At 41.8% G+C, this 27,770-nt stretch overlaps 1 protein-coding gene across 1 annotated transcript in view; it reads left to right on the forward strand.

Moving 5' to 3' along the window:
- The first annotated feature begins 1,421 nt into the window (after positions 1-1,421).
- Positions 1,422-27,770, forward strand: part of CS (citrate synthase) — a 39,957-nt gene continuing 13,608 nt past the window's right edge. The window contains exons 1-3 of the mRNA XM_060764087.2: positions 1,422-1,686; positions 23,495-23,542; positions 24,437-24,544. Of these exons, the coding sequence (XP_060620070.1) occupies positions 1,633-1,686; positions 23,495-23,542; positions 24,437-24,544 (210 nt within the window). The 5' untranslated portion in view covers positions 1,422-1,632. The remainder of the gene's footprint in view (positions 1,687-23,494; positions 23,543-24,436; positions 24,545-27,770) is intronic.

Raw genomic sequence — 27,770 nt, forward strand, 5'->3', positions numbered from 1 at the left:
GTAATACAGAGGAAAGTATTACTAGCGTATATACTGGCATTGATCAGGTGTTGGAGGGGTGGCTGCTATCCTGCTTTCTCCTTTGTCCTTTCTCTCGCCTGATACCTTTTCCCTTTCCTTTCAATTTCTTCCCTTTTTCTTCCCCTTCTTCTTTCCTGTATTTTTCTTTCTTTCCTTCTATTCCTTTTCTCTCTCCTTTCTCCAGCCTGCCTCACAATGTCTCCATTGTAACATGGCTCTTTCTTTCCTTCCTTCATTCCCCTCAAAAACTCCCATCTTTCTATCCCAATGACATCAGAGGGCCACTTCACCTAGCAACCGCTTTTGTGTGACAAACAGACAAGACAAAGTGTTATTCAAGGCTTTAATGGCTGGAATCACTGGGTTGCTGTGAGTTCACCCACATCTATGGCAGGCATTCTCAGAGGTTGTGAGATCTGTTGGAAACTACACAAGTGGGGTGTATATATTTGTGGAATGTCTAGGGTGTGACTCGTGTCTGCTTGAAGTAAGTGTGAATGTTGCAATTGGCCATCTTGATTCGCACTGAATGGCCCTGCAGCTTCAAAGCCAGGCTGCTTCCTGCCTGGGGGAATCCTTTGTTGGAAGGTGTTAGCTGGCCCTGATTCCAGACAAGAAACAATCAACTAACACTTCCCAACAAAGGATTCCCCAGGCAGCAACAGATCAGGCTTTGGAGCTGCAAGGCCATTCAATACTACTCCAGGTAGCCAATTGCAACATTCACACCTGCCTCAAGCAGGCAAGATTTCTTTCTTCCACATATATATAAACCCCATTTGCCTTGTTTCCAACAGACCCCCCCCCCTCAACCTCCATAAATGTGGGCGAAACGTCAGGGCAGAATGCTTCTGGAACATAGCCATACAGCTCGGAAAACTCACAGAAACCCAAATATACGTTGACTTTTCTATATACAAATTCACAGAGATGTTTTTCAGGCACTTAGACCCGAAATCCTATTTCTGAATTCTAAAGAGGTTTCATTCAACTCAGTTATTTACTTGGGAACAGGACTGGACCACAAGGATTCCCCAAGGGCTTTTATTTGGAAGGATAGCGTTTCACTATTAGTCCTGAGCTAACAACTCTACACATTTTAGTCATCATAAGCTTTAACAATACTAGAATTGCTATTAAAAGAGGAGGAAAAAAGCCTTCTCGGAGTGTCACTCCCAGAATCCAGCGATGGCATGTGGGCGACCCTTGGAGTGAAGCGGGGCTTTCAGGCACCTGAATTAGACGCCTAACTCCCCCCCCCCCCGCGCGCCTTTAGGGACCCCGCCCTTCCAGTTCCCGCCTGGCCCCGCCCCTCGCGCCACCGCGCCCAATGGCGTGGCCCCTCTTCCGTCAGGGGAAGGGGCGGGGCTATTCAGATGAACCCGAGCGGCTCTGGGAGTGATTGGGGCCTTGGAGGCGCGCTCCGCCTCGCGCTGCCGACGCTGCGAGGAGTGTATCCGGCGCCGTCTGCTCTGTTCTCCCCCTCCCCCTCCTGCTCTGTTCAACCTTGGTCTTCGCAGCCTGCTTCCTTCCTCCCTCTTTCCTTCCTTCCTTCCCCCTCTCTCTTGAGGCGGCCGCTGGACTCTCCTTCCGCGCCAGTCGCCGCTCGCCATGACCTTGTTGACTGCAAGCAGTAGGGCGGCCGCGCGCCTCTTGGGAGCCAAGGTGAGGGTGCCCCACCTTTCCCCCAATATTGGTCTTTTCCTTGTCCGCCCCCCCTCGATTTCCTTTCTTAGAAGAGAATGGAACAGGCCGCTCTTAAAGGGGCCGCGCCCATTAGAGGGTTTCGGCTCATGTTATCTTAAAGGGGTGGGCGCCTCAAGTGGGTTTTTATGGGAGCCTGATAGTGTGGCGGAGTTTATTATTATGTTCATTTATTTATTATTATTAAGGTTGTGCCTTGCATAGGATTGTGTAGCTTTGGGCGCAGCTTCTCATTTGGCAGGAGGAGCTCTATGCAGTGGTTGGGCCGAGCCAGGCGGGTACATGTGTATTGTACGTGTGAACACGGCCTTGTCCTTGGGCCGGGCCTGTCTTGTGCCTCCTATTTTTCTTCTTCTAGAATCGTTTCAATTGCCTTTTCTAATCCTCCTCTGCCTGTTCTTTCCCAAGTAAAATTCTGCGGAAAGAGGAACAGTTGCAAAGGGTGTATCTATACTGCAGAATTAACGCAGTTTGAGATCACCTTGGGCCCTTTCAAACAGGCCCTATATCCCACGATCTGATCTCAGGTTTTCTGTATAGCCCAGTGGGTATTCATATAATCCAGTTTAATGCAGAAAACCTGGGATCAGATTCTAGGATATATATAGGGCAGTGGTTCTCAACCTGTGGGTCCCCAGATGTTTTGGCCTTCAACTCCCAGAAATCCTAACAGCTGGTCAACTGGCTGGGACTTCTGGGAGTTGTAGGCCGAAACATCTGGGGGCACACAGATTGAGAACCACTGATGTAGGGCCTGTTTGTCAGGGCCCAAGTAAATCTCAAACTGCATTAATTCCCTTAGGAACTTAATAAAATCCCACATTGTCTGTTTTGAACTGGAATATATGGCAGTGTGGATTCAGATAACCCAGTTCAAAGCAGATATTGTGGGGTTTTCTGCCTTCATATTTAGGGTTATATGGCTGTGTTATAGGGCCCCTTGACTGTCATGGCTCAAGAATGTAGAATCCTGGGAATTATAGTTTGTTAAGGCCCCACCACTCTTTGACAAGGAAGGCTAAAAACTTTGTAAACCGTGGCAGTTAAAGTAGTGCCAATCTGCATTAATTTTACAATGTAGATGCAGCCTAAGTTTTTTTTAATGCTGAAAGGAGGGGTTGGGAGCTGGGGCAATAGTCAAACTTCAGAAGCGAGGGTGTGTGCTGCTCTGCCACCCAGTGCAACCAGGACCCTGTTTTGTGGTGTTTTAGGAAGTTTGGGGTTCCTGTGGTAGCTAGGCCTTAGCAGGGCCACACTGACCTTTTTTCCTTTTGACCTCTAAATGGGAAGGCCCTGTCTTTCTCTGGGAGGGTCAGTTTACATATAATATAGAGACAAGTTTGGTATTTAGGGAAAGGTGCATCCTGGGTATCTGGTTCCTTTTTTTAGCCTCTGATTGAATCAGCTAAACTCTTGCCTTAGTGGAAACAGTCGGTGGGACATTGTATGCCCCTTTGCTTCCCTTTTGTTTTCCTTTCCAGTCCCTTCTCTTACTACCCAGCCTGGTGTCTTGAGGAAGCGGTATGGTGCCTTCGTAGTAGGGTGCTATAGTAGGATGACCTGTCTTTCCTTGCTACAGAGCTGGGAAGAGGCTTTGGCTGCATCTACATTGTAGAAATAATGCAGATTGACACTATGTTCACTACCATGACTGAGTTCTGTGGAATCATAGGAGTTGTAGTTTCGCGAGAGACCACAACTCTTTGGAGGAGAAGATAAAGGACTTAGTAAAACTACAACTCCAGTGGTTCTATAACATTGAACAGTGGAAGTAAAAGTGCTGTCAAACTGCATTGATTTGACAGTGTAATAATAATAATAATTTATTTTTAACCCACCCTCTCTCTCCAAAGGGACTCAGGACAGCTTCCAAACATAAAACTGGCAAATATTCAATGCCATCAAATCAACATTAATACGTTTATACCTACAGTTAAAACAAAATAAAATACGTTGTCTGATAATATGAATCGATGAGTCAAACATCGTGAACAAACAATCAGGCAGTTAAAACTGTATACGATATGAATATATAGCTCTACAATAAAATACACCCATTGTTCAGCCTGTGCTGCTTGCTCCATAGTTTGGAGTGGGAATGGAGTATTCCATCACATTAGGCTTGTTACTATGTGTGTCAGGAGGAACTTGAAAAACGGCAAGTTGCTTCTGCTGGAAGTGGTCATAAAAATATCTCGAGACACAAAATCTGTGCAAATCAATTGCTCTTGACTGGCCTGTATCCCAGGGCGATGACACACTGTGGGGTAAAGTGGGCCTCCAAGGATGTTGCCGTGTTGTCTGACTTGCTTGTAAAATAGCTTCTGCTTCCTTATTGTTCTTGTTCTCGTAACTGCAGACTGGCAGTATCGAAATTGGGGAATGTGTCAGAGACATTTAACTCCACCCACCCCATACCCTGCAGCAAGTAGCAGCAGTAGTGGGAAGCATGTTCACTAAAATGGAGATTCTCCTGTTTCCGTTTAGGCCCTTGTGCTTTGTGAATGGCTCTCTGTCTGCCTCCTGCTGATTATTCAGCAGCCACTTTGCTGCTATCTTGCTGGGAAATCTGCCCATGACCTCTCCATAGGGCAAAGGGCCTCATGACAATTTTATTTGGACTCCAGACCCATGAAAGTTCCTTAACATATCGATTGCAAATGCCGGGTACCAAAAGCGTTTATTTCTAGCTTATTTGCTTTTCCCCATTTCTGCTGAGCCAATTCTATCTCTGACAGATATCGTTTATTCATTTGGATGGTGAAGTTAAAATTAGGACATACTTAGCTTGTGTCTGTAACAAAAGCCAGATGAGCTAGACATGCAGTGACCCAAGTAAGCTGTTCAGGGTTTTGCTTCTAATCACATCTCCAAGCTCCCTCCCCTTTCCTTTTACATCACTGTCTTTTTTTTCCTTTCTGCATTAAAAATGGCTTCTTGATGTGCAGCCTGTTCTTGTCTCTTCTAGGACTAATTGCATTGCTGGTGCCCCTAATTCTGTTATGAGGGATGTTTGGAGATTTTCAGCCTTTTCATTGTTGTTGTTGTCTGCCTAGGACATTAGACTTGGACTTGTGGTAACTCTGTCCTTGGATTTTCTTGGCAAGAGACGGGCAAGTCACTCTATATCCTAGGTTCTTGTGAGGGAAAGAAAGAGTGTAATTTGCCCGAGGACAACCACTGAGCCTCCTTGGATGAATGAGAACTCAAATTATGATCTCCCAGAGTCCTAGTCCAACATTCACACCACCAGAATCCTTGGCCCCCATTTCAGGGGATTGAGAAGAAAATAATTATTGTGGGTATTTTACAGCTCTTGGGCTTTATGTGGTATGAATGGATATACTGTATATACTCAAATATAAGCCGACCCGAATATAAACCAAGGCACCACATTTTACCACAAAAAAACTGGGAGAACTTAACTCAAGTGTAATATCCAAGGGTGGGAAAGGCAGTAGCTACTGGTAAATTTCAAAATAAAAATTGATACCAATAAAACTACATTAATTGAGGCATCAGTAGGTTAAATGTTTTTGAATATTTACTGTATTTCAAAGAAAAACAGTAAACTAGCTCTGTCAGTGGAAAAGTAGGGTCAACAAAAACAATATAGTGTCAACAATAACTTTATAATAATAATAATAAAACTTCATTAGTATCCTGCCCTATCTCCCCATGGTAACTCAGGCCAGCTTCCAACATAGTAACAGGCAAACATTCAATGCCTATATAAACAATGCAGAGCTAGATATAGATCTATAATTATATATACTAATTTCACATATGCATTTCCCCTTGAAATGTTTGCAAACCCTCTCTCTATATATGTGCATTTTCCTCCTGCAGCATTTGCAAGCCCTGTATATATGTGTTTGTATCTATCTAGACATCTCTGTGTGTGTGTACATTTCCTCTGAAAGCCCTATAGATCTATATTAAAACTATCTAGACATGTCTATATATGTGTGTGTGCGCATTTCCCCCTTTAATATTTGCAAGCCCTATATATCTATATTAATATCTATCTATCTATCTATCTATCTATCTAGATCTCTCTATATATATAGATAATTACATCTATATAGGATTTGCAAAGACTTTTTCTTCTTCCTGACTTGCAAGGGCTTATCTTTTCCCTTTCCAAAACATTTCCTTCCCTCTCACTTTTAAAAAAATAGTTTTCAAAATAGAAAACTCCGGCCTGGGAGAAGAAGTGGAGTGAGGGAGGCTTCGGAAAAGAAAAAACCCTGTTAAGGGTGTTGAAGAGGAGAGTGAAATATATCATATATTGCAAGCAACAGCTGGAAAGGGGGTGGCGGCGTCAGAGCCTTGATGCCATTATAAGATGAGGGGGCTCTTTCAGCCCCAAAAGGTCTGAAAAACTCAGCTTATATTCGAGTATATACAGCATTTAAAGACTCCAGGAAATCCATTTGGTTTGCTCTAATTTGAAGTGGTAATCTGCCAAAGGGTCTCCCTGGGTGTGTCTTCCTGTAATCTCACTCATTCAGCATTACGTGTTTTCCTTTTTTGACAGGTATTTTGTTGTAGCAGTATCTACTCCAATTACAGGAACAAGGAGAATTGGATTTAGTTAGGTATTTAGCTGGACAGAAGGTTTTACCAGGCCTGCTCTTCCAGTACCTTTGATAGTGTTTCTGAGCCACTTGGAAATATTATTTCGGTTTGTGAGCTGTGTCTACTGATAATTTGTTTAGCAGCAGAAGAAATGCTATTAGTGGAACATATTTTGCAGCCATCATGATGCAGTGGAGGTCAGAGTCTGAGGCCCCACTCAGCCATGAAACCCACTGGGTGACCTTGGTCAAGCTACACACTCTTAACTTCGAAGAAAGGCAATTGCAAACCTCGTCTGAATAAATCTTGCCAAGAAAAGCCTGGGACATATTCTCCTTAGTGTCACCATAGGTTGGAAATGACTTGAATACACACAAGAATAAAACTATATTTCAGAGGATTCTCCAGCCTACAACATCAATGGGATGGAGTGGACATTATTAGGATTGCAGAGGGAAGAGTGGAAAAGCAATTCCGTGACAGAAGCTCGCCTCTGCTCTTGAAATACTAAATGTAGCTTAGTTCCCTGTGCATTTGCATGATCATATGAATGGCCTTGACAAGTAAGAAAGAGACATTGTACATAAGAATGACTCTGCTTGGTACTGTTCTTCAATTTTAAGATGCATTTTTTCCTTCTTGAACATATCTAAAATATGTTTATAAAGGGTCATCTATCAGAGGTGCTTTGAATGCCATTTTCCTGCTTATTGGGAGAGGGTTGGACTGGATGGCCCATGAGGTCTCTTCCAGCTCTATGATTTTATGTATCTTATATATGTTTGGTAGTGGTGGTTCAGTGGCATCTAATTTGAAGAAATATGGTAGTTTTGATTCATGATAAAAGTTGTAACCAGCCAAAATGACCTTTGAGGCACATTTCCCTTGTGCAAAGCCAAACTTTTAGTCCTTGTAGCCCAGTATTATCAATGCGGACTGCCTGTGGCAGTCCAGGGTTTCAAACAAGATTGATTCCTTCAGCTATTTGAAAGAGGCAGATGATGATTGAAGCTAGGACCTTTTTCCTTCAAGGCCAGGGCTTTGTCCCTGAGGTGCCCCATCCATATACAGTTCAGTTGGTTTGGGTCAGTTCTGCATGGGGAGGCTCTTTGTCAGCTCTTTGACTTCATACTCCTTATCTAGCTTGTTAAGGGGCTCCCGGTGACGCAGTGGGTTAAAGCCCTGTGCCGGCAGGACTGAAGACTGACAGATCACAGGTTCGAATCTGGGGAGAGACGGATGAGCTCCCTCTATCAGCTCCAGCTCCTCATGCGGGGACATGAGAGAAGCCTCCCACAAGGATGATAAAAACATCAAATCATCCGGGCATCTCCTGTGCAACATCCTTGCAGGTGGCCAATTCTCTCACACCAGAAGCGACTTGCAGTTTCTCAAGTCGCTCCTGACACGACAAAAATAAAATCTAGCTTGTTTTCTCCAAACCCCATTTTACTTTTCCTTGTTGCTCTTTCTGATTTAAGCAGCAACTAGCAGCAGTTTTGGCTCCTAAGTCTCCATGTCCCATTCCCTGTCACAGCCACTCCAGTGGCAAGAACAGCCAGAACTACATTTTCTGTTCTTGTATTGTTGTAGTTTGTTCCTTTACACAACTCAGAGAAATGTTGGGCATGATCACTGGAAAAAAGGACATGCTGCATTTTGTGTAGTGTCAAACTTTAGTATTGAATGCTTAGAATCATAGAATCAAAGAGTTGGAAGAGACCTCATGGGCCATCCAGTCCAACCCCCTGCCAAGAAGCAGGAATATTGCATTCAAATTAAGCATAACAATGCACAATCTGTATCTTCAAAATTATGTGTGGTTTTTAAAGAACCTGCCAGCGTCAAGAGGTTTCATTCAATTTTTTAATTTGGTCATTGACAGAAATAAGGATTAATTTATTTAGTTCATGGAGGCAGGTGAAGTCATTGTGATCTTCCTGCTGTGTTCTCATGTTCACAAAGATTTATCATATCTTGCAACCCATCGCTCCAGTTGCAAGACCGGTCTCACCTTACCAGACTTTTGAATTACAGGTGACATAGGCAAAATGAGTGGAGTGTAAGCTTTTGTTCCCTGAAGCAATAATGGAGGAGGTAAGCACTTGCTTACCTAGGGTTTACCTAAGATCATCTTCCTGATCTTGTGATCATAGCCTCTGCTGTAAAGATGTGGGAGAGGCTGTTCGTGTACGTGGATAATATCTACAGCTAAGTGTACCTCTTGAGCAATCATATACATATATGATTCAGAGATCCACCCAGTCTCATTCAGTGACTTATGGGTGTGCACCCACCATTTGGAGTGAAATGGCTGAAATTGCAGCTTTGCAGCTGTGCCTCTTTTAAGAATTCTCCCACATATTCTGGTCATCACTCCTCCATTAATAATCCAGTCCTTCACTGTTCTCCTTTACAGGATAAAAAGGTAATTGTGAGTTAGTGCTGTTGGTCTGCAACTAGAAACAGAGGTAACACAAAACTCTTTGTTACTCCACCTGTGGACATTTTTTCTATGCAGGTTGTTTAGCTTCTAGGGGCCAGTATTTAAAAGAAAAAAAATGCCAGGAATCAGCCAAGTAGGTTTGTGTGAGCATATGCTGCGGCATAATCTCATAGTGATCTCTCCAGCTGTTTTACTCTGGAGTTCAACATGAAACATGAAACAAGTTTGACTGCTTTATTTATTGTAAACTTCAAGGCACAGTGATATCTGCGTCCTGTGACTGTAGCAAACCTTGGCTGGAAGATCAAAGGTATGCTTTTACTAGGCCAAATAAGAAACTTCACTTTTGCATTGTTTCTTCAAACAAACAAAAATCACATCTTCACTGTAACTCAGGGCCCTTCCAGACAGGCCGTATACCCCAGGATCCGATTCCAGGTCTTCTGTTTATCCCAGATTATCTAGTGGTGCAGACTCATATAATCCAGTTTAATGCAGAAAACCTGGGATGAGATCCTGGGATATAGGGCCTGTCTGGAAGGGCCCTCAAACTAACAGTACTGCTCTCAAGAGCCTTCTTTATTTATGGCATTTCTGTATTGTGGGTCATTGATTCTCTAAAATGCCTTTTGTGTCTATATCAAAAAAAGTGGAGTAGAAAATAATAAACCCAAAATAAACAAAACTACACAATTTTGCAAAACTGATATATCTTTCAATTGTGTGAATGTGAAAAACCCCTGCACATTCTATTTAAATATCTACATGTAGTCAAAAATATATTGTCACAGCTAGGTAAGACTAACTCCAAGCAAGTTGAGCTTTGTGGGGCACAAGTGGTTGCTTTGATTTTGTTTATTTGTGGGGACTCTTCCATTGATTGAGAGTTGCCTGTTAGATGTTATAGATACCTCATACAGAATTTGTGTCTGATTTCATCTTGGATCAAGCGTTTGTAATCTGGATCTGCTGATATCTTCAGTTAGTGGGACTCAGTGTTGCTGCTGTAGCCAATGATACAGAGGGTACCTTAGGATAAGCACAGTCATGGCATAAGCAGTGGAATGTTGTTTGATTTGGCATCCTTTAAATGAAAGACAGCTCCACGGTAGCACTGTAGGAAAGTGTTGTGATGAGAGAACTGTGCAGCAGTGAAACTCCAAGGTGACTCTTCTGACTCACGGGGGTTCCTCCCATGGTGAGTTAACAGTCTTGTTGAATTGTGCCTAGTAAGGTGGCCAATGGCTGGATTGCACCACCTGGATGCTGATAACAGGGTTGAAATGACATGGAAGTGATTCATTGGCCTTGCCACCGTAACTCCTTACTGTTGACTGAAGGGATGCATGTGATGCTAAACATTAAGGTTTGCCAATAATCAAGAGCGGGGCTAGGAATCAGGACATTTTCCACATGCTTTTGGACTGCAGCTCTTCACCACTAGCTGTGCTGGTTAAGGTTGCTTGGATTTGCGGTCCAACCACACCTGGGAGACTACATTATTCCCACTCTTCATCAGCATCTTTTCCATGTAATCTGTCATGGCATGAGTATAGCTTCAAGTCACTTGTTGATTTATGATGACTTCATGAATTTTGCAGGGTATTCTTAGGAAAGGCGTATCCAGAAGTGATTATGCCAATTCCTTCCTCTGAAATATAGCCTACAGTATTGGGTGTTTGGTGGTGGTCTCCAATCCCGGTACTAACCAGAGCTGATCCTGTTTATCTTCCAAGATCAGATGAAACTGGTGCCCCTAAGGCATTTAGCCCAGGCTGACCTGAGAAGGCAACCTGAGTCCAGGAGTTTGTCTGCACTTTATGGGTTTGAGGAGAAGGTAATCAAAAGGTTAGGTTGCAGAGGTTAGACGCAGCTCTCTCTGGGTCACAGCATTTCCATTTGCTTGTACCTTAAACAGATTTGTCTTTGAATCCCTTAAGTGGATTTGACTCCTGCTGGTAGGTTAATACAGAAGGCAACATTATCTTTGGTGAAGTCTTTTACCTCCTATCTTTCTTGCAAGGCCGGAGTATAACTCTTACCTATTTGCACTGTTATTCTAGCTTCTTTTAGGAACTGCATGAGAAGAGGGTACTTGGGCTGCTAGAATGTTTTTCATTCTGACATTAAGAAAACAGAGCTCCTAGAGAGCCTTCCGCCTTATTAGAAGTCTTCTGTGTAAAACCTAGGAAGGCTATTTTTTCTTGGATTACATATAACTACTTGGATCCTCACTAAAGGACAGAAGAATACTCAGGGACAGGGAGATACTAAAAATTAACGATTGTCCATATATTGTCAGTCAGTGCAAGGTGGCTTTTTAATACTTAGATGGTGCAGAATGATTTGCTGTACTTCTGTATGTGGTTGGCTGCAACTGCCAGCGTTGTTATTTGGGGTTTTTCACTCTGGTGATTCTAAGGAGGGAGCCCTCTCCATGAAGCTTCCTGGAAGGGAAATGGATAGTTGGTACCAGTTCCCTTTACCAAAGGGAATGCTGGTCATTGCAGAAGATGCCTAGGGACATGTGTCACTCACACAGTCCTGTTCCTGGCCTTCTGCAGTTCAGCAGCAGCAGGTATTATTGCATTTAGACTAAAAAAAAAAAAGATGATGCTTGCCATGATGGTTTTGCACCCATGTCCTTCTATCTTTAATCATTCTGTGTATTGTACAGGCATTCTCTGCATATAAAATGTAGTTTGATCCTTATTCTGTGTTTTTGAGGGACTGTTAGGAGGCAGTAGTCATTGCTAACCTTGTCAAGACCTGAATTTTTATCTCTCTAGCTGATTAGTAAATCCAATATAACCCAGACACTCCATATTCCTCAAATGACCTGTTCAGCTTATAGTTTGTTGTCTTTATTTCCATATCCTTTGGAACATTCTTTTATTAGGATTTTTTTAAATATAAAGAATATTAACTATATATAAGTGACTGAAGTTTCTGATTTGCCAGATCAGCAGATTTCACCCATGACTTTACAGTCAAAAATACAGTGAAGCTCTCCTATCATTTGCCAAACAAAAAAAAAAAGAAAGGGGGGGGGCAATGTTGATTTAAAAAAAAATATGATACATTTCTTTTCTTGAGAAACTGGAGGAGTGATCTAGAATTCAGGCTCCATTTCACTTGTATCACCTGATGGATTACTTTAGTTTGCTTCGAGGACAGAGTTTGCATCTTTATAATTCTAAAGCACTGTGCCAAGCTCATGTACCTATAAATATAAGAATATCTCATACATAAGAATAGATGCCTTTCCATAAATATATTTTGGAATGTTTCTTGACGTTTGTTCTTCAGTGAGCACAGCATTCTTTAAAATTGCTTTAAAATTTGCATTGGATGGCTATGAGTGTATTTGCCCCTTTTGGCATCTGTGATGGTTATCTGGTTCTAATTTTGTCTTGATAAGACAAATGAGAAATGCTTAGTTACCCATTGTGCTGTTTTCACCCTTCTAGATCTGAGGGAAAATTGAGCCTTTATTACTAAATTCTTTCATCTAAAATTTGCTGTTAGGTATGTCTGGACTAGGTAATATGCCGGCACTCGTCCCTGTTCGTTTTTATCTGGAAAAATAAGTTTTTAATATTGTACGCCATCTGGTAGTAATGAGCACTTTGGAAGTGTTTGTAAGAAATTAATTTAGTAAGCAATCACTGACATCTCCTTTTATAGTATAAGTGTGTGCCTTGGCAACGAAGAGGAAGAAGGAGGTCTCCAGAACACATAGGCAATTTTAAGACAGAGGAGTAAACAACCTCTGTGGTGTTGAAGCTCATGCTTCTCCCAGTGCTTACAACAGCATTCAGAATGGATACCTAGTTCAGTTAAGTAATTGCTTGAGGAGTTGGGACAGAGATTTAATACCATGGAAAGGAAACATTTTTGGACTACAGTTCCTGAAGTCCTCCTTTGATATGGCCGTAGTCGTACTCCTTTGTGACTTAGCACTTTGTGGGAGATATCCTGAAGAGAGGTTCCCTACTTTGTTTCTCAATTATCACTGTATGGTTTACATTAGCAGCCAGAGTTGGTAATAATTGTACCAGTGGGGAATATGTGTAGTGGCAGAATAGGTCTGTGACAAATGTGTGGCATAGCTTTAACTCTTCATGTTCAATGCGGTTTTTGGTTCTAGTAAAGGTCCTACAGGTCAAGGTTCTGGTATATTGGAAAAGCAAGTGTGAAACAGGTACAAGTAATTGGAAGAATCTTGAAGTCAGAGATGGGTCTGTTACTACATGCATGTGTACACATTTAATGCTGAGCTTTTTCTGCTTCCATTGTAGAAAATCCTGAAAGTAAATACAGCTGGAAGTCATTTCCTGCACTTGAAACAATCTGAATATTTATCCATGTGACTGGCTCACAGGAATCTTCCCTCTGCTGCCCTATTTGTGATTTTTTGTGGTGCTTTTTCAGTATGAGGATAGTGTGTGTGTGTGTGTGTGTGTTGGTTTCTTTTTTCTTTTTCTTTTCTTTTTTTGCACTGATGGATCTATGGACTGTAATAAATTGTAGTAGTATTCTTTCTTGTTTATTTAAAAAGGAGCTGACTTTTCAATGAATGTATTGGGGCTTGAATCCCCCACTTCTAGTTCAAAGCCTAGCCTTCTGTCCTGAATACTTTAGGGAACCACTGGAGAGAACAGAAAGAGGCTACTCCTGTCTGTAGATCTCCTTCTTCCACCAGGAAGGGAGGTTGGCTGCCTTTACAGCACAGCTTTCCATACTGTGTGTCACAGCACAATTGGTGTTTTGGCTGTGGTGTGTAGGTGTGCTGTGTAAATGCAATGAGAAATGACAAAATTCTTGGAAATTCATAAAATAAATCACATTTTTGTAAAAAAAAAAATCTGAATGAAGTCTTTATGAGGTGTGTTGTGTCCTCATACATTTTGTTATTACAATTTGTGTATGTGTTTGAATCTCTTATAAGGGATTGGCTTAATCTCCAGTTTGCTAGTAAACTCAATTACTGTGCTGCGAGATGATGCATGCCTAAAAGTGACTTACCACATAAAATGTTCGGAAAGCTCTGATTTACAGAATTGGGTGGCAAAGTGGGGAAAAGCTTTAGCCTTGAATTGCTACTCCTTCCTTTATCTGTGGTCATTGTCCAGGCTGCTTGAGGCTGACTGGACTTAAGAGACCAGACTTACAGGTGGTTTTAAAGCTGTGCGGATGGTGTGAGTTGCAGTGTTTTGGGCTCCCAGACACACAAGTTCCCCCAGGTTTTGAACATCATCTTTCAGCAAGACTGCCTATGTGGATCCACATGCTGAATCCAAGTATTTACTTAGGCGATCCCTTGTTGTCCGAGTAGGATAATCCTCCAGGGTCAGTGTGCTGGCGGTGAATCCAAGTAGAGCACACTGAATGGGATTCATGCATATTGATTTATAATCCCACGGTTGCTTCAGAGGACCTAACAATTTAGGATCAAGTCTCATCTTTACAAACGAACAGGAGATGTGTGTTATACAGGTGTCTTCGATTGAGAGGGAGATAATAAATTAATCCCTTTCAAATGTTTTCAGTAAGCAAGTATAGTGGTTCATTAACCTAACTCAATTTGTTTGCACAGTGGCTTTCTTATGCCAAAAATTTATCCCAAACCAAAGATTGGAGCACTTCAGAGGAAGACAAAGCCATCAGAGTAGATGAGAGAGAGGGAGGGAGAGCAAAAAAAGGTCATAATGTACTTGGGGAGACGTCTTGTGGTACAAACAGGCTTCTGTAACTGTGTCACAGTGTACCCTGTCTTTTACTGTTCTAGTATTGGGCTCAGCTCTGTGTTGTTGTCTCGCTTCCAGCTGCTGGCACGGTCTCTTTATTATATTGTCTAGTATACCTAAGCCTCTGAAATGAATTTCTGCTGACAAATGGAGTATCACCGCTATTCCTGTTGCTCTTCAAATGTATACACGTTTGTTGTGGGTTTATGAGCTCTCTAAAATGGAATGCCTGCTAAGTTGGTTACACTCAATAGACATTTTCATTTAGGTAAGCAATACGTGGTGTGTGCGTGGGGTGAAAGTGTTGGAATGGAGAAACATTTTGTAGGACTGCTCCTCCTTAAGAAAAACTAGCATCTAGCCAAGATTTGTACATGTACATAGATCTGTATCCGAAACATGTGATTGCTCTAGGTCCATATTAGCAGTGGGAAGGTTAGGTTAAAAAAAAGAAGGTCATGTGAAAAGTACACAGGCTTTCTGACCCACTGAAAACATCAATGTCATATTAACGTAAAATTTACTTGCCATATTTTGTAATTTGGTGGCTAATAAAAATTATTTTCAGGATTTGAGTGGAAACCTGGTGGGGCCTGTTTGAACTCTCACAGTGGGTGGCATGGAATGGCCTTGAGAGGGTTTGGTACCATACAGTCTCTATTGTACTACGAAACACGGTTTTAACAGGGCAGCTTCACCTTTCTCTTGTGATAAGACTACCTGCATGGAGAGTTTAGTTTATATGGTTTTATATGGTTGCTAAATATGGCTGTAACAGTGAATGTAATGATCAGGGGTAGGGGGAGAAATAGGAGGATAAACTAATTCAGAAAGAAGGAATCTCCAATCCGTATCTCACAATAGGCAGTCATCCTGTGCTGATGCCTCGCTGTAATGTAATAAATGCGGCTGGATCCCAGTGCCTTGCTTTGTGGCCAATGCAACCGCTTAACAGGATGGCTGGAGAACTGTTTGAAAGCGTAGCTTTGTGAAAGAACCATATTTCAATTGAACACCATTTGGAATCGGAAAATGTGTGCATGGGATGTTCGGTCTTTTAAAAAAACGGTCTTGAGATTAGCTTTGACTTGGTGCTCCTGACTCCTAATAAAACTGTATTAGTGGATCCAATGGAGCCCCTGGTGGCACAGTGGGTTAAACCACTGAGCTGCTGAACTTGCTGACCAAAAGGTCAGTGGTTTGAATCCGGGGTGAGCTCCTGCTGTCAGCACCAGCTTCTGCCAACCTAGCAGTTCAAAAACATGCAAATGTGAGGAGATCAATAAGTAATGCTTCGGTGGGAAGGTAACGGCACTCCATGCAGTCATTCTAGCCACATGAACTTGGAGGTGTCTACGGACAACGCCGACTCTTTAGCTTAGAAGATGTATGTTAGTTTTATTAAGGGACCTTGTTTAAATTTAAAAAAATGTGTTATTCCTTTTTTACTATAGAAGATCACTAACTGAATAATTTTTTTAAAGTCTCCAACTTTTTTCTTCTTCTCATTGGTTATTACCATCTTTATTTTTAAATGTATTTTTTTCATTTTTCACTTTTTATTTTATTTTCTCTCATTTTTACAAAATTAACAAAATTGTTCTCCCACTTTACTTGGAATACCAACCCACTTCCCCTTCCCCTATTACTATAAATAAAATAAAAAAATATTTTTTTAAAAAAAAGTGCTGGCTTTTTCACTTCTAAGCTGGTGTCTGGAAGCCAGCCCATACAGATGGGTGTAAGGCAGATGTTGCCCACACTTTGCGCATTTTTAACCTAATAACAACCACCCTGAATAAAGTTGCATTATTATTATTATAGTAAAATTTCATTGTCAGCCCCTTTCAGGTCTTACCTGCCTACACCAACAAATATTAAGCATCTGACAAAACATAAAACCACCTTCTCTAAAAACTTCTTTTTTGGGGGGGGGGGGGGTGGTCACCTGGCAGAAACTCTTACGTGTCACAAGGAACAGATGCTTCAATATTTGATAATGCCCGTTCTATGAAAAAGTGGTTAGACTTTTACAGATATGTCTTATGTTGAGAACATACTGGCCTAATTTATTTAATTTTTGTAAAACCCGTAATGTATGCATATTGAAAAGATCAGTGAAACCTATAGCAATTGAACATTGCCAGGATGTTGTATGCAGTATTGAAAAAAACTGGTGACCAGTATTCTTGGTCTGTCAGGAAGGCAGTGAGTTATACAGGTTTGCAACACAAAGCATGTTTGGTTCTGAAACTTACAATGAAAAATAACGATTGCCTTAAGTTAAGTGCTCGATTAGCTCTGTAAAGGTTCCTAATTCAGAAATTTCTGCTAACCCACCTGCTTCAATATCTCTGTATATTTCCTTTGTGTCAATATTAGAGAGAATTTTAACCTGCCCTGGTCTTCCAGGTTAGTGTCTATTTACAAGTCTCCTTGTGTTTGGCTTCTTAATGGGGACTTTTATTGGATACCTAGATACCAAATCCTGAAGCACGTCATAAAAATTAATTTGAAACACTGAATTGTTCCCAGAGAGGAAATTACACTATATTCATGCTGGCGTGGAATTGTAGATTAAATGACTACCGCCCTACCTGAACAGTTACCTAACTCTCACCTCTGAGGATGCTTGCCATAGATGCAGGCGAAACGTCAGGAGAAATCAAGGACTCAGCCCACTTCATAGAAAAAATCAGCAATCTCAAGCTAAATACAAACGACAAACTGATCAGCTTCGATGTGGTATCTCTATTTACCATGGTCCCGGTAGCAGACACCATGGCACTCATCAACCAGAGGTTCCCAGAAGACATCACGGCTCTGTTTCACCATTGCCTCACCACCAGTTACTTTCAGTGGGACAATGAATTCTACGAACAGAAAGATGGAGTAGCTATGGGGAGCCCTCTCAGCCCAGTCATAGCTAACTTCTACATGGAACACTTTGAAGAACAAGCCCTGGAGACAGCAACCAAAAAGCCCACGATATGGTTCAGATATGTGGATGACACCTTCACCATTTGGAGCCATGGAGATGAAGAACTCAACAGGTTCCTGGACCATCTTAACAGCATCCACCCAAACATCCAGTTCACCATGGAAAAAGAAAATGAAGGAAGACTGCCTTTTCTAGATGTCCTAGTCATCCGCAAACCAGATCAACAATTGGGTCACACCGTCTACAGAAAACCCACACACACAGATAGATATCTACATAAAAACTCCAACCATCACCCAAGTCAAAAAAGAAGCACCATCAAAGCCTTGGCAGACCGTGCAAAAAGAATCTGCGAACCCCACCTCCTCCAAGATGAACTGAACCACCTCAACTGGGCTCTCCAGGCCAATGGATATTCCATCTCAGACATCAGAAGAGCTGCAAGACCAAGAACAAACCACGAGAGTAAAGATGATGATCCACCCAGAGGAAAAGTGTTCCTGCCATACATCAAGGGAACCACTGACCGCATAGGGAAGCTGATGAGGAAACACAACATACAAACTATCTACAAACCCACCAAGAAAATCCAACAAATGCTACGTTCAGCAAAGGACAAGAGGGATCCTCTCACCTCTGCAGGAGTCTACCGTATACCATGCAGCTGTGGACAGGTCGACATAGGGACCACCAAACGCAGCGCCCAGACACGCATCAAGGAACATGAAAGGCACTGCAGACTACTTCAACCAGAGAAGTCAGCCATAGCAGAGCACCTGATGAACCAGCCTGGACACAGCATATTATTTGAAAACACAGAAATGCTGGACCACACCAACAACCACCATGTCAGACTACACAGAGAAGCCATTGAAATCCACAAGCATGTGGACAATTTCAACAGAAAGGAAGAGACCATGAAAATGAACAAAATCTGGCTCCCAGTATTAAAAAACTCTAAAATTATAACAGCTAAACAACAGAGAGGAAGAAACCAGGCACAGATTAACACCTCCCAGCAACAGGTTTTCCCAGGTTCAAGCAGGCCTTCAAATGCTAATGAAGGTGATTAGCCAAACACTCACACCTAATTGCAGCAGGGAAGAGCTCCTTGCCCCACCCCAGCCATTCCACAGATATATAAACCCATTTGTCCTAATTCCAACAGACCTCTGAGGATGCTTGCCATAGATGCAGGCGAAACGTCAGGAGAAATGCCTCTAGAACATGGCCATATAGCCCGAAAAAACCCACAAGAACTGAGTGATTCCGGCCATGAAAGCCTTCGACAATACGTCAGGAGAAATGCCTCTAGAACATGGCCATATAGCCCAAAAAAAACCACAAGAACTTAGTTACCTAACTGTTATTCTAAAATAATTGTAGCTTATGTGCCATTGTTTTGATCCTCCAAATAACATATTCTCAAAATAGCACAGATATCTGCCTGCAAATAAGGTAGGTGATGACTGTCTTTAGTGTATTTTCCATTGAATATTTGTGTCTCTTCTGAGTTTTTTCTGAAGTCCAGAAGGGAGAAGAGAAACGTGTTGCTTAGATACTTCTCTGGGAAGCACATCACTTGTTCTGTTTGCATTGAATATTGACCGAGTTCTTGATGATTTACTCTGGGAATAAAGCCATTTCCTTTCCCATGCGGAAGCTGAACCACGTTGCAGCCTTTGTTGACACAATCTCAGTTTTGCACTTGTTGGATTCTGTAGCAGTCTTAAGTCAGAACCCTGGACATTACTCTGTGGGACATCGTGTGCCAGCAACAACATGCCTACTGTCCTCTTCCCCTCGCATGGATGTACTGTGCCTTCAAATCATTTCTGACTTATGGTGGTCTTAAGATGAACCTCTTTATAGCATTTTCTGGGCCTAGGAGTGCATGACTTGCTTGGTGGATTTCTATGGCTGAGCAGGAATGCGAACCCTGCATTACTTAGCGCGGTTTTGGAAAAGTTGAGATAGCACTCCCTACTAATCTTCCAAGAGGCCCCAGGACTGTTTGTTAATGGGATTAGCTACTAGCAATCTATATAGCAGAGTATCTGTTTCCTGTTGTACATGTTAAACCAAGGAGCTCAGTTTCAGTATGGGCAACCCAGGAAAGGAATCATGTTTGCATACACTGCTCATAAGGAGTCACAAGGATGAAGAGTCAAGCAGGTGGAGGGGAAGATATCCTGAATCTATACCTACCTCCAGGACTTGAAGGAGGATCTGCTCACCAGGACTGGCCTCTTGTAATTTGTCTGGGCCTTAATCTGCATTGCTTGCATGGCCTGCTCTTTGGGGGACAGGAGCCTGCGTATTCTCTGGTTCTCCAGGTGTTTGGAAGCTTCTCTTCCAGGAGCAACAACCATCACAGTTGGTAGCTGCTGAGGAACTGAACTGAACCTGTATCTCTTGTTATGGCAGTAGATCTGGAAATCTGACTCTTAGAGAATTGAGAAGCAACTATGAAATTTCATGGAATCCCTAATCAGTGGTAGATGGACATAGGTACTTTACTGGGCCTTTTTATTAGTGCCGTGAAGCCTACCAACCAGAGCTTAGTGAAAAACATGTACACTTAGAATTAAATGTTTTATGAGGCTGGATTTTTTTTTCTGAATTTACTATGTTCTGTAAATTGGGTCTATCTCCAAACTCATTTGCACACGCCTATACCTCATTCATGTTAGGTTTCTTCATTTCTGTATCTATTATAATTTTCGGCAGTGGGGAAAGAGGAACATAATGTTGCTGCTATTGCTAAACAAATTACTGGTGTTAAATCATCCCTGCTGGTCTATTGTATGTTACTAATAATGTTATAGTGTATCTGCCTCTCAACCTTTGCCACGATCAAGGTCCTTTGCCAGATCGGCAGTACTGCTAGTCATGAGTGATGCTTTCATTTTTTATTGTGACTCTGCTTGCTTGCTTGTGTTTCCTGAACAGATACCAGCAGACTTTCTTAATTATACCAGTTCGGTTTAAGAACCCTTCATCTTGATGGGATAATCTCGTATTCATATGAATGCCTACCTCAAATCACCTTTATTGCTAGCAAACCATACTTAGCAGAGACAGAGATGGGCTGGTTCTTGTAACATGAAATTCTCTGCCAGATCTCTTTGGTTTGTTTCCTGTGGAACCACCACTTGATTTTTCTACTATCTTAAACACATTCTCGAACCTGTTTCCTGTCAAGTAGCATGTTGCCCTTCTGTCGCAAAAATGATAGAGACCTGGAGAACAAACCCTTATTTGAGGTGACGAGTTTGTTATTCTGTACAACAGAGAACAGGAGGAGAGATTAGCTTTCAGTGATGTTTTAAATATGCCAAAACTGTCAGATTCAATGTGTGCAATGCATTAGTTGATGTTCTAAGGAGCACCGTGTTAGGTGTTAAGAACAATGTGCTTCTGTCCCTCGGTGATTGATAATAAAAAAAGGCAGATAAGCAGTAATTGCTAAAAACCTTGAATCAGATAGAAAGCCAGTTTCCTGTCTCTTTTTTTCTTTGCAACAGGGGACTTTTTGAAGTCTCCCTTCCCTCTTTTGTTTCTTCTTCCCGTTGGTGGGTATCTGAGAGTCCTATTCCTCCATCTGGTCTTCTCCTGAAGCACTTTGTTTAGAACAGTGCCAGTAGTTTCTGATTATTCTGATGAGTTTCAATCTGTACTTTAAATCAGCTGTCGAAGGGTGCTAAGCCCTTTCTCTGACATACTTCTGCATGTAGGGCATTTAAAGTTAGGGCTGAACTCTGGAGCAGAATAACTACTCCATTGACATTTGTGTCACTAGACACTATGAGAAGAGGTTTAACCTGGAATCTTACTTCATGATATGTTACATAGCTTAGATCCTTGTTTAATGAGAGCATTCTAGCATTTGAGTGGCAGTGAACTCCTCTCAATGCATGTGCATGTATGTGATTGCTTGTCTAATGTATATGCACCCACCTCTTTCTTGGATTTGCTGCACTTTGTGTCTTTCCTTGAGATGCTCCATGTAGAGCAGTGGTTCTCAATCTGTGGGTCCCCAGGTGTTTTGGCCTACAACTCCCAGAAATCCCAGGCAGTTTACCAGCTGTTAGGATTTCTGGGAGTTGAAGGCCAAAACATCTGGGGACCCCGGGTTGAGAACCACTGATGTAGATGTATATGTGTATAGTTTGACAGGCCATTGCTTATTCTCCCCCCCCCCCCCCCACGTCCCAATGACTCAAATCTTCTGCAAAACACAGCAGTTTTGCTTCACTTTCAATTACTCCAAAACATAGACTAAAATTGGTATCAGCCCAGTGGGAAAGGATACGTTGGTGAAAATTGACCCCACTACAGTTGACCAGATTTACTTTAAAATGATGCTTATCTGGAATAATTCAAGTTTGCATGTAGCTAAGAGGTTTTCCATCCAAGAAGCAGGCCCAGGTTATCAATTCCTTATTTATATGACACATGCTAGCCTTTAGGTCTAGAGGACCTAGAGAGGCCTGGCCCACAAATACTTCTGTAAAACATTGGATATTGAATCCATGCATAAGGAGGTCATAATATAATGTATACCAAAAACAACCTGGGAAATGTAAATATTTAATTATCAAGACCAAAGTGCTGTAGGCATTTGGTTACTCCTGTGAAGTGTGAAAATTAAACAATCCCCATGTATTTTTCTGCAGCATGCATCATTTGAGACCTGTAGGGACCCACAGATGCTACACAGGTCTGGTTATGGCCTGTGAGCATTTTTGAGTTGGGTAGATAGTGCTATGAATTTCCAAAAATATCACTTCTCACTTTGGACAACTAAAGCTTTGTTGTCACTGCTTTGGTAATAGATTAATGATTTCTGTTAGCGCCTTTGAACATTGTTGTCATCTGTTTAAGTCAAGCTTGTCTAAACTGCCACATGTGGCCAATACAAAATGATAAACTAAAGCCTTATGAGTTTAAAAATAAACTCAATCATGAACTTCGTAGAAAACAACAGAACGGGACAGAATGATCAGAATATGTTATATCTACAAATATTGGAGTACTATTTGAAGTTCACATAATAGTTGCAAACTATTTAGCCAAAAGACTTGCACAACAATTTTGAAAGACCCTCTGAAGAGGGTAGTGCATAATTAGGATTATTAAGTGAGAACTTTTTTTTGTTTATTTGTTTATCCATGTGGATTTTTGTTTTTGCTCATCAGTTATTGTTAGCATTTTGGTGGCCCAAGACCATTCTTTTCCATTGTGGACTAGGGAAGCCAAAAGGTTGGATATGCCTGATTTACATTTTGCCCATTCTGATAATGGTTTCTGTGCCTCTCAACACAAGACTGGAATGAAACTGCAGCTCTGTCATTCTAGTGTTGACCCTCGTCAGTTTGCAAAGTATCCAATGCTGCTAAGCCAGCAATATTACTGGACTGTGAAACTGTAGCACACTGTGCTTTTCCCTCGTGAGAGGGACTCGTGGCGCTTGACCAGAACTCTTGGCTCTCTGTCTCTACAGCCTTGGTAGCAGGATCTGCAGAGGAGAAAAGAGAACTGTACAAAAGGAAAATGTGTGTTAGTGAGGAGAGTACCCTGAGAGGGACAAAGTATTACTTGTTTCCTGTAGCCAAGGAGTGGTCAATTTGTAGCCACCCAGTGTTACTAGATTGCAACTCTCATGAGCTCAGATCTCACTACCTCTGAGGATGCATGCCATAGATGCAGGTAAAACGTCAGTAGAGAATGCTTCTAGAACATGGCAAACCTACAACAACCCATTGATTCCGGCCATGAAAGCCTTCAACAATATATCATTCTTTTATTCAGTAGGAAGTCTGACATACAAATCTTGAGTCAGTAAAAAATCTTTAAAAACATTTCATAGATTCTGGAAAGGAAGCTATTTCATCATGTTTTTGTTTGTGTTCCCCAAAGTTTCCAGGTTTTTCTCTTTAAATAATGGAACAATTGTGTTTGAAGATGGGATCTATGTGACTAGGTTTTCCTCCTTGCATTTTGTTACGGTGAAGCAAATATTTACCCACCTCCTCTTTTTCCTTACAGAACTCATCATGCATCATTTTTGCTGCAAGACATGCCAGCGCTTCCACGGTAAGCTGTGAGGATTAGATCATAAAGATCCGATTACATTTTTTGTTGTGCTGCAAAATTAATAATAGCTCAAAATCAGTCAAAACTGGATCACGGGCTGATCTGCTATTAAACTGGAAACCTGCTATTAAGAATATTGGTAAATAGTACTTGTGGAAAAGCTGGCATCTACTGTACAAGATGTCTGAAATAGCTGGCCAGCACTAAGCTTGTTTTCAGCATGTTTCTTTTTATTGATTCTATCTATAACAGTTCATACCTCCTCCATGGTAACATTTGTATCTATGGAAAAATGCTTAAGTTGAATGGTAAAGTTATAGTTCAACTTAAGGAGCCCCCGGTGGAAGGAGCCCCCTGTGGCACAATGGGTTAAACCCTTGTGCCGGCAGGACAGCTGTCCAGAAGGTTGGCGGTTTGAATCAGGGGAGCGGGGTGAGTTTCCATCTGTCAGCTCCAGCTTCTCATATGGGGAAATGAGGTAAAACAGGATGGTAAAACATTCAGGTGTTCCCTGAGCAATGTCCCTGCAGATGGCCAATTATCTCACACCAGAAGCGACTTGCAGTTTCTCAAGTTGCTCCTGACACACACAAAAAAAATCATTTTCTCAAGCTGTCAGCTAATGAGATAGGTATTTTATATAAACCATGAAAATCTCACTTTGGAGGTAAAATAATATGCAGTATGTTTATTTGTTCTGCTAAAAGCAGTTACATTAAGCCACTATCTCATATTGCTAAAGAAGAAGAAGAAGATAGAATCCAGTCTATTTGGTTTTCTTCCCTTCCTCTCCCCTTCCCCCCCCCCCCCCCCCCCCCGGTTTTCTTGGTGATGTTCACATAGTGGTTCAATGTTTGTTTTGTAGAAGGTCTGACTTGATTGTTTTGTTTTCAGAATTTGAAAGATGTTCTTGCAAACATGATCCCCAAAGAGCAAGCAAGACTGAAAGGCTTCAGACAACAATATGGGAGCACAGTGATTGGTCAAATCACTGTGGATATGGTGAGTTTACTGGCATGGCTTTAGAATGTGCGTGTATGTAAACATCCTAGTGGTTGTTGCTTGCAAATTAAATTGTTACGACCAGATTAAAGTTTTAAAGAAGCCTCTGTGTTATGCTCCCTGTGTTTATTTCCTTGCAAATGCTTGTAGGCAGATCTGGAGGTTTTGGTCATCTGACTAAATGCCTCAAGGGAAGTGGTGAAAGATGGCCTGGGAGACCTACAGTTCTTTCGGATGAGACCTGAGACTTGTATCGAGGCATTGTTTTTGGTTTATTCCTGGCAGCTCTCCATCCAGAGTCACCTCTGTGCTCTATCCCCCAGATAGCCCTCGTGGCTGCTATAAAATGAGACATTCGTATGAAATCTAGACAAAGGATCACAAAGAACTAGGATGTTTGATGAAAGTATTTTTGACACTAAAGTACAGCTAACAAAAATAAGGCCATGACAAGAGGACATGGTTCAATGCCAGATGGCAGGATGTGCGTAAGAACACTAGCATCTCAAGTGAAAAACTGTCAAAGAGGTTGAGGGTAGAAATGACCTCTGCCAGGTAATTTGAGAGCTGCTATCAGTTGGAGTAGACAGTATGTATCAGATTCAATGAATTAATTGTCTGTTTCACGTATAAATGTTCTTAAGCTTTATTTGTAGTAAAAGTACCTGACTTCAAATGGGTTAGAGTTGCCTTTGGTTTGATACACCAAAATTCTGTTATGGTAAAGTTATGCTATGTTGTGCCCGTCCTGTGCCACAAGGAGAAAGTGACAAGTATCACCTCATAATAGCCCCCTGAAGTCACTATTGTTCCTGTGTTCAGCGGTTGCAATAGTAAGCTTTAGTTAAGGAAGTCTGGTGCTTAGTGACTGAAATTGCTGGAGTCTTAAAATACAGGCATGCTTAAATTAGTTAATTAGTGTGTTTTAAAAATCAAATAGCCCCAAAGTGCATGGTCCTAGGGACTTGCTCATATATATTGTAAGTTTTAGGTATCTTATTTTCATGATCTCTGGACTACTGCTCTGTACATCCTTTTTTTATCAGTACAGATCAGGATTGGGGAAAGGGTGGCCTGCATGCAGACTGCTTGAGTATAATTTATGCAGCTCCTAGAACCCCCAATTTCATGTTTGTTGCAGTGTTTAGAAGAATTTCCACCTAAATACTGTCTGGTTGCTGATGACACAATAAATAAAATAAATAAAATAGCCCAATACTGTGATTAAAGCTCCAAAATGTGTGAACATGTGCAATACATTCCCCAAATTTTAACTGAGATGTTGCTGAAAGGTGCTGCAGTCTTACACGTGAGAGTGGTGGGAGGGGGGAATTGCCTTCCAGCCCTCATGAGACTGACCACCCTTACAAGCAACCTCCTGTTGAGTTAGGTCTTTTCCATTATATATTTATTTCATGCTGTTTTACTTACTGCTTGATTGGCTTGTTCTATCAAGGCATGAATGTTTGCCATTTTTTAATTGGAAACTTCGTTGAGTCTCTTCGGGGAGATAGGATGGGCTATAAATAAAGTATTATTATTATTGTCATGATTTTATATTTAGGCTTTTGAATTTGGAGAGAGGCACAAGGAGCCAGCTGGTGAATTAATCTTAATTTGAGATGTATGTGCCTTTGGTTTTGGTTTGTTGTTTTTTTTTAAGCAAAAAGAACTTCTGCATCTGTTTCAATATTCATCACATTTTGAATTGTGACATGTTCACTGCCAGCAACTGTAATGCAGTAATGTAACTGAGCAAACTGTCAGTGAAGGTCACTGATGTGGGTGGTTGTTTCCTGGTCTGTACACCTCTGAATTTGCCATACTGACAGCCTGACTTTTCCAGGCAGTGATTCAGCTGCACAAGGTCTTGCAGTAATATCCTGCTCTCCCTTATCTCAAGGGTTAGCAGAAATGCTCCATCTTTAGCCTGCTAATCTGCAACCTTCTGCAGTAAGTTCCTCTCTTTTTCCTCTTTTGGCTGTACATAAGGGTTGGCAACTCATCCTCAGAGCTGTGACATCTTCTGGCCGATAACATTTTAGGTACCTGTAGAAGATGTTGTCTTTTTCCTCCTGCAAGGATAACTAGCATAAAAGGAAGGCTTTGGTAACTAGCCTGAGAAATCCACCTACACTTATTTTTTCCTATCCCATATCTTCAAGGCACTTATAAGTGCCAAATGGGCTCCCTGATTGTGTTAGGTGCCAAGTTTTACTGAATGTTCTGCCTTGCTTGTGAGTTAGTTCACCTAGTGAATTGGCACTTTAGTACCCAGCACTAAAAGATTTATGGAATGCTGGCTGAAAATAACTGAGTCTTATTGAAAGGTTACTAGATGCTGGCAGAAAGGAAAAGGGAATTCAACCAAAGCCAACTTTTTAAGAGATATGTCTCTGTTTCTCCTATGTGCTGTTTTTAGAGTCCTGAAGGGGGTGTCAAGGAATAAAGTTATCTTTTTGCCAGACAAAGGGGGCTTTGGAAACAATTTGGTGACATAAGATACTGAAGTCAGGGGACAGGATGTGAGGCAGATGGTCCCTGATGTGTGAATGATTCAGGTTGTTGTTCCTGGAGGACCGTTCCCAGAAGGTGTTGCTGGAGGACACCTGCTCAGTCCCACAGTCTTTGTCTTGTGGGATCCTGCATGGCTCAATATTGTCCTCAATGTTGAAGCTGCTGGGGGAGATCATCTGGAGTTTTGGAGTTGAATGTCATCTGTATGCAGATGACGTTCAACTCAATTACTCCTTTCCATCTGCTATTAAGGAAGCTGTTCAGGTCCTGAACCAGTGCTTGGCAGCTGCGATGATCTGGATGAGGGCAAACAAATTGAAATTGAATCCAGACAAGACAGAGGCATTCCTGGTCAGTTGTAAAGCCAAACAGGGTATAGGCTTACAGCCTGTGTTGAATGGGGTTTCACTCCCCCAGAAGACACAGGTTCGCAGCTTGGGGGTCCTCCTGGATTCATCACTGAGCCTGGGTGGTGGCCAAGGGAGCTTTTGCACAATTCTATCTTGTGCACCAGTTGCGTCCTTACCTTGGGAAATCATACTTGGCCACGGTAGTCCACACTCCGGTTACATTCTGAATAGACTACTGCAATGCTCTCTACATGGGGTTGCCTTTGAAGACTGTTCGGAATCTTCAATTGGTCCAACAGGGGCCAGCCAGACTGCTCTCTAGAACGGAGTACAGGGAATACACAACCCCCTTTTACACC

The sequence above is a fragment of the Anolis sagrei genome, chromosome 2 (assembly GCF_037176765.1).
Source record: "Anolis sagrei isolate rAnoSag1 chromosome 2, rAnoSag1.mat, whole genome shotgun sequence".
NCBI lineage: Eukaryota > Metazoa > Chordata > Lepidosauria > Squamata > Dactyloidae > Anolis > Anolis sagrei.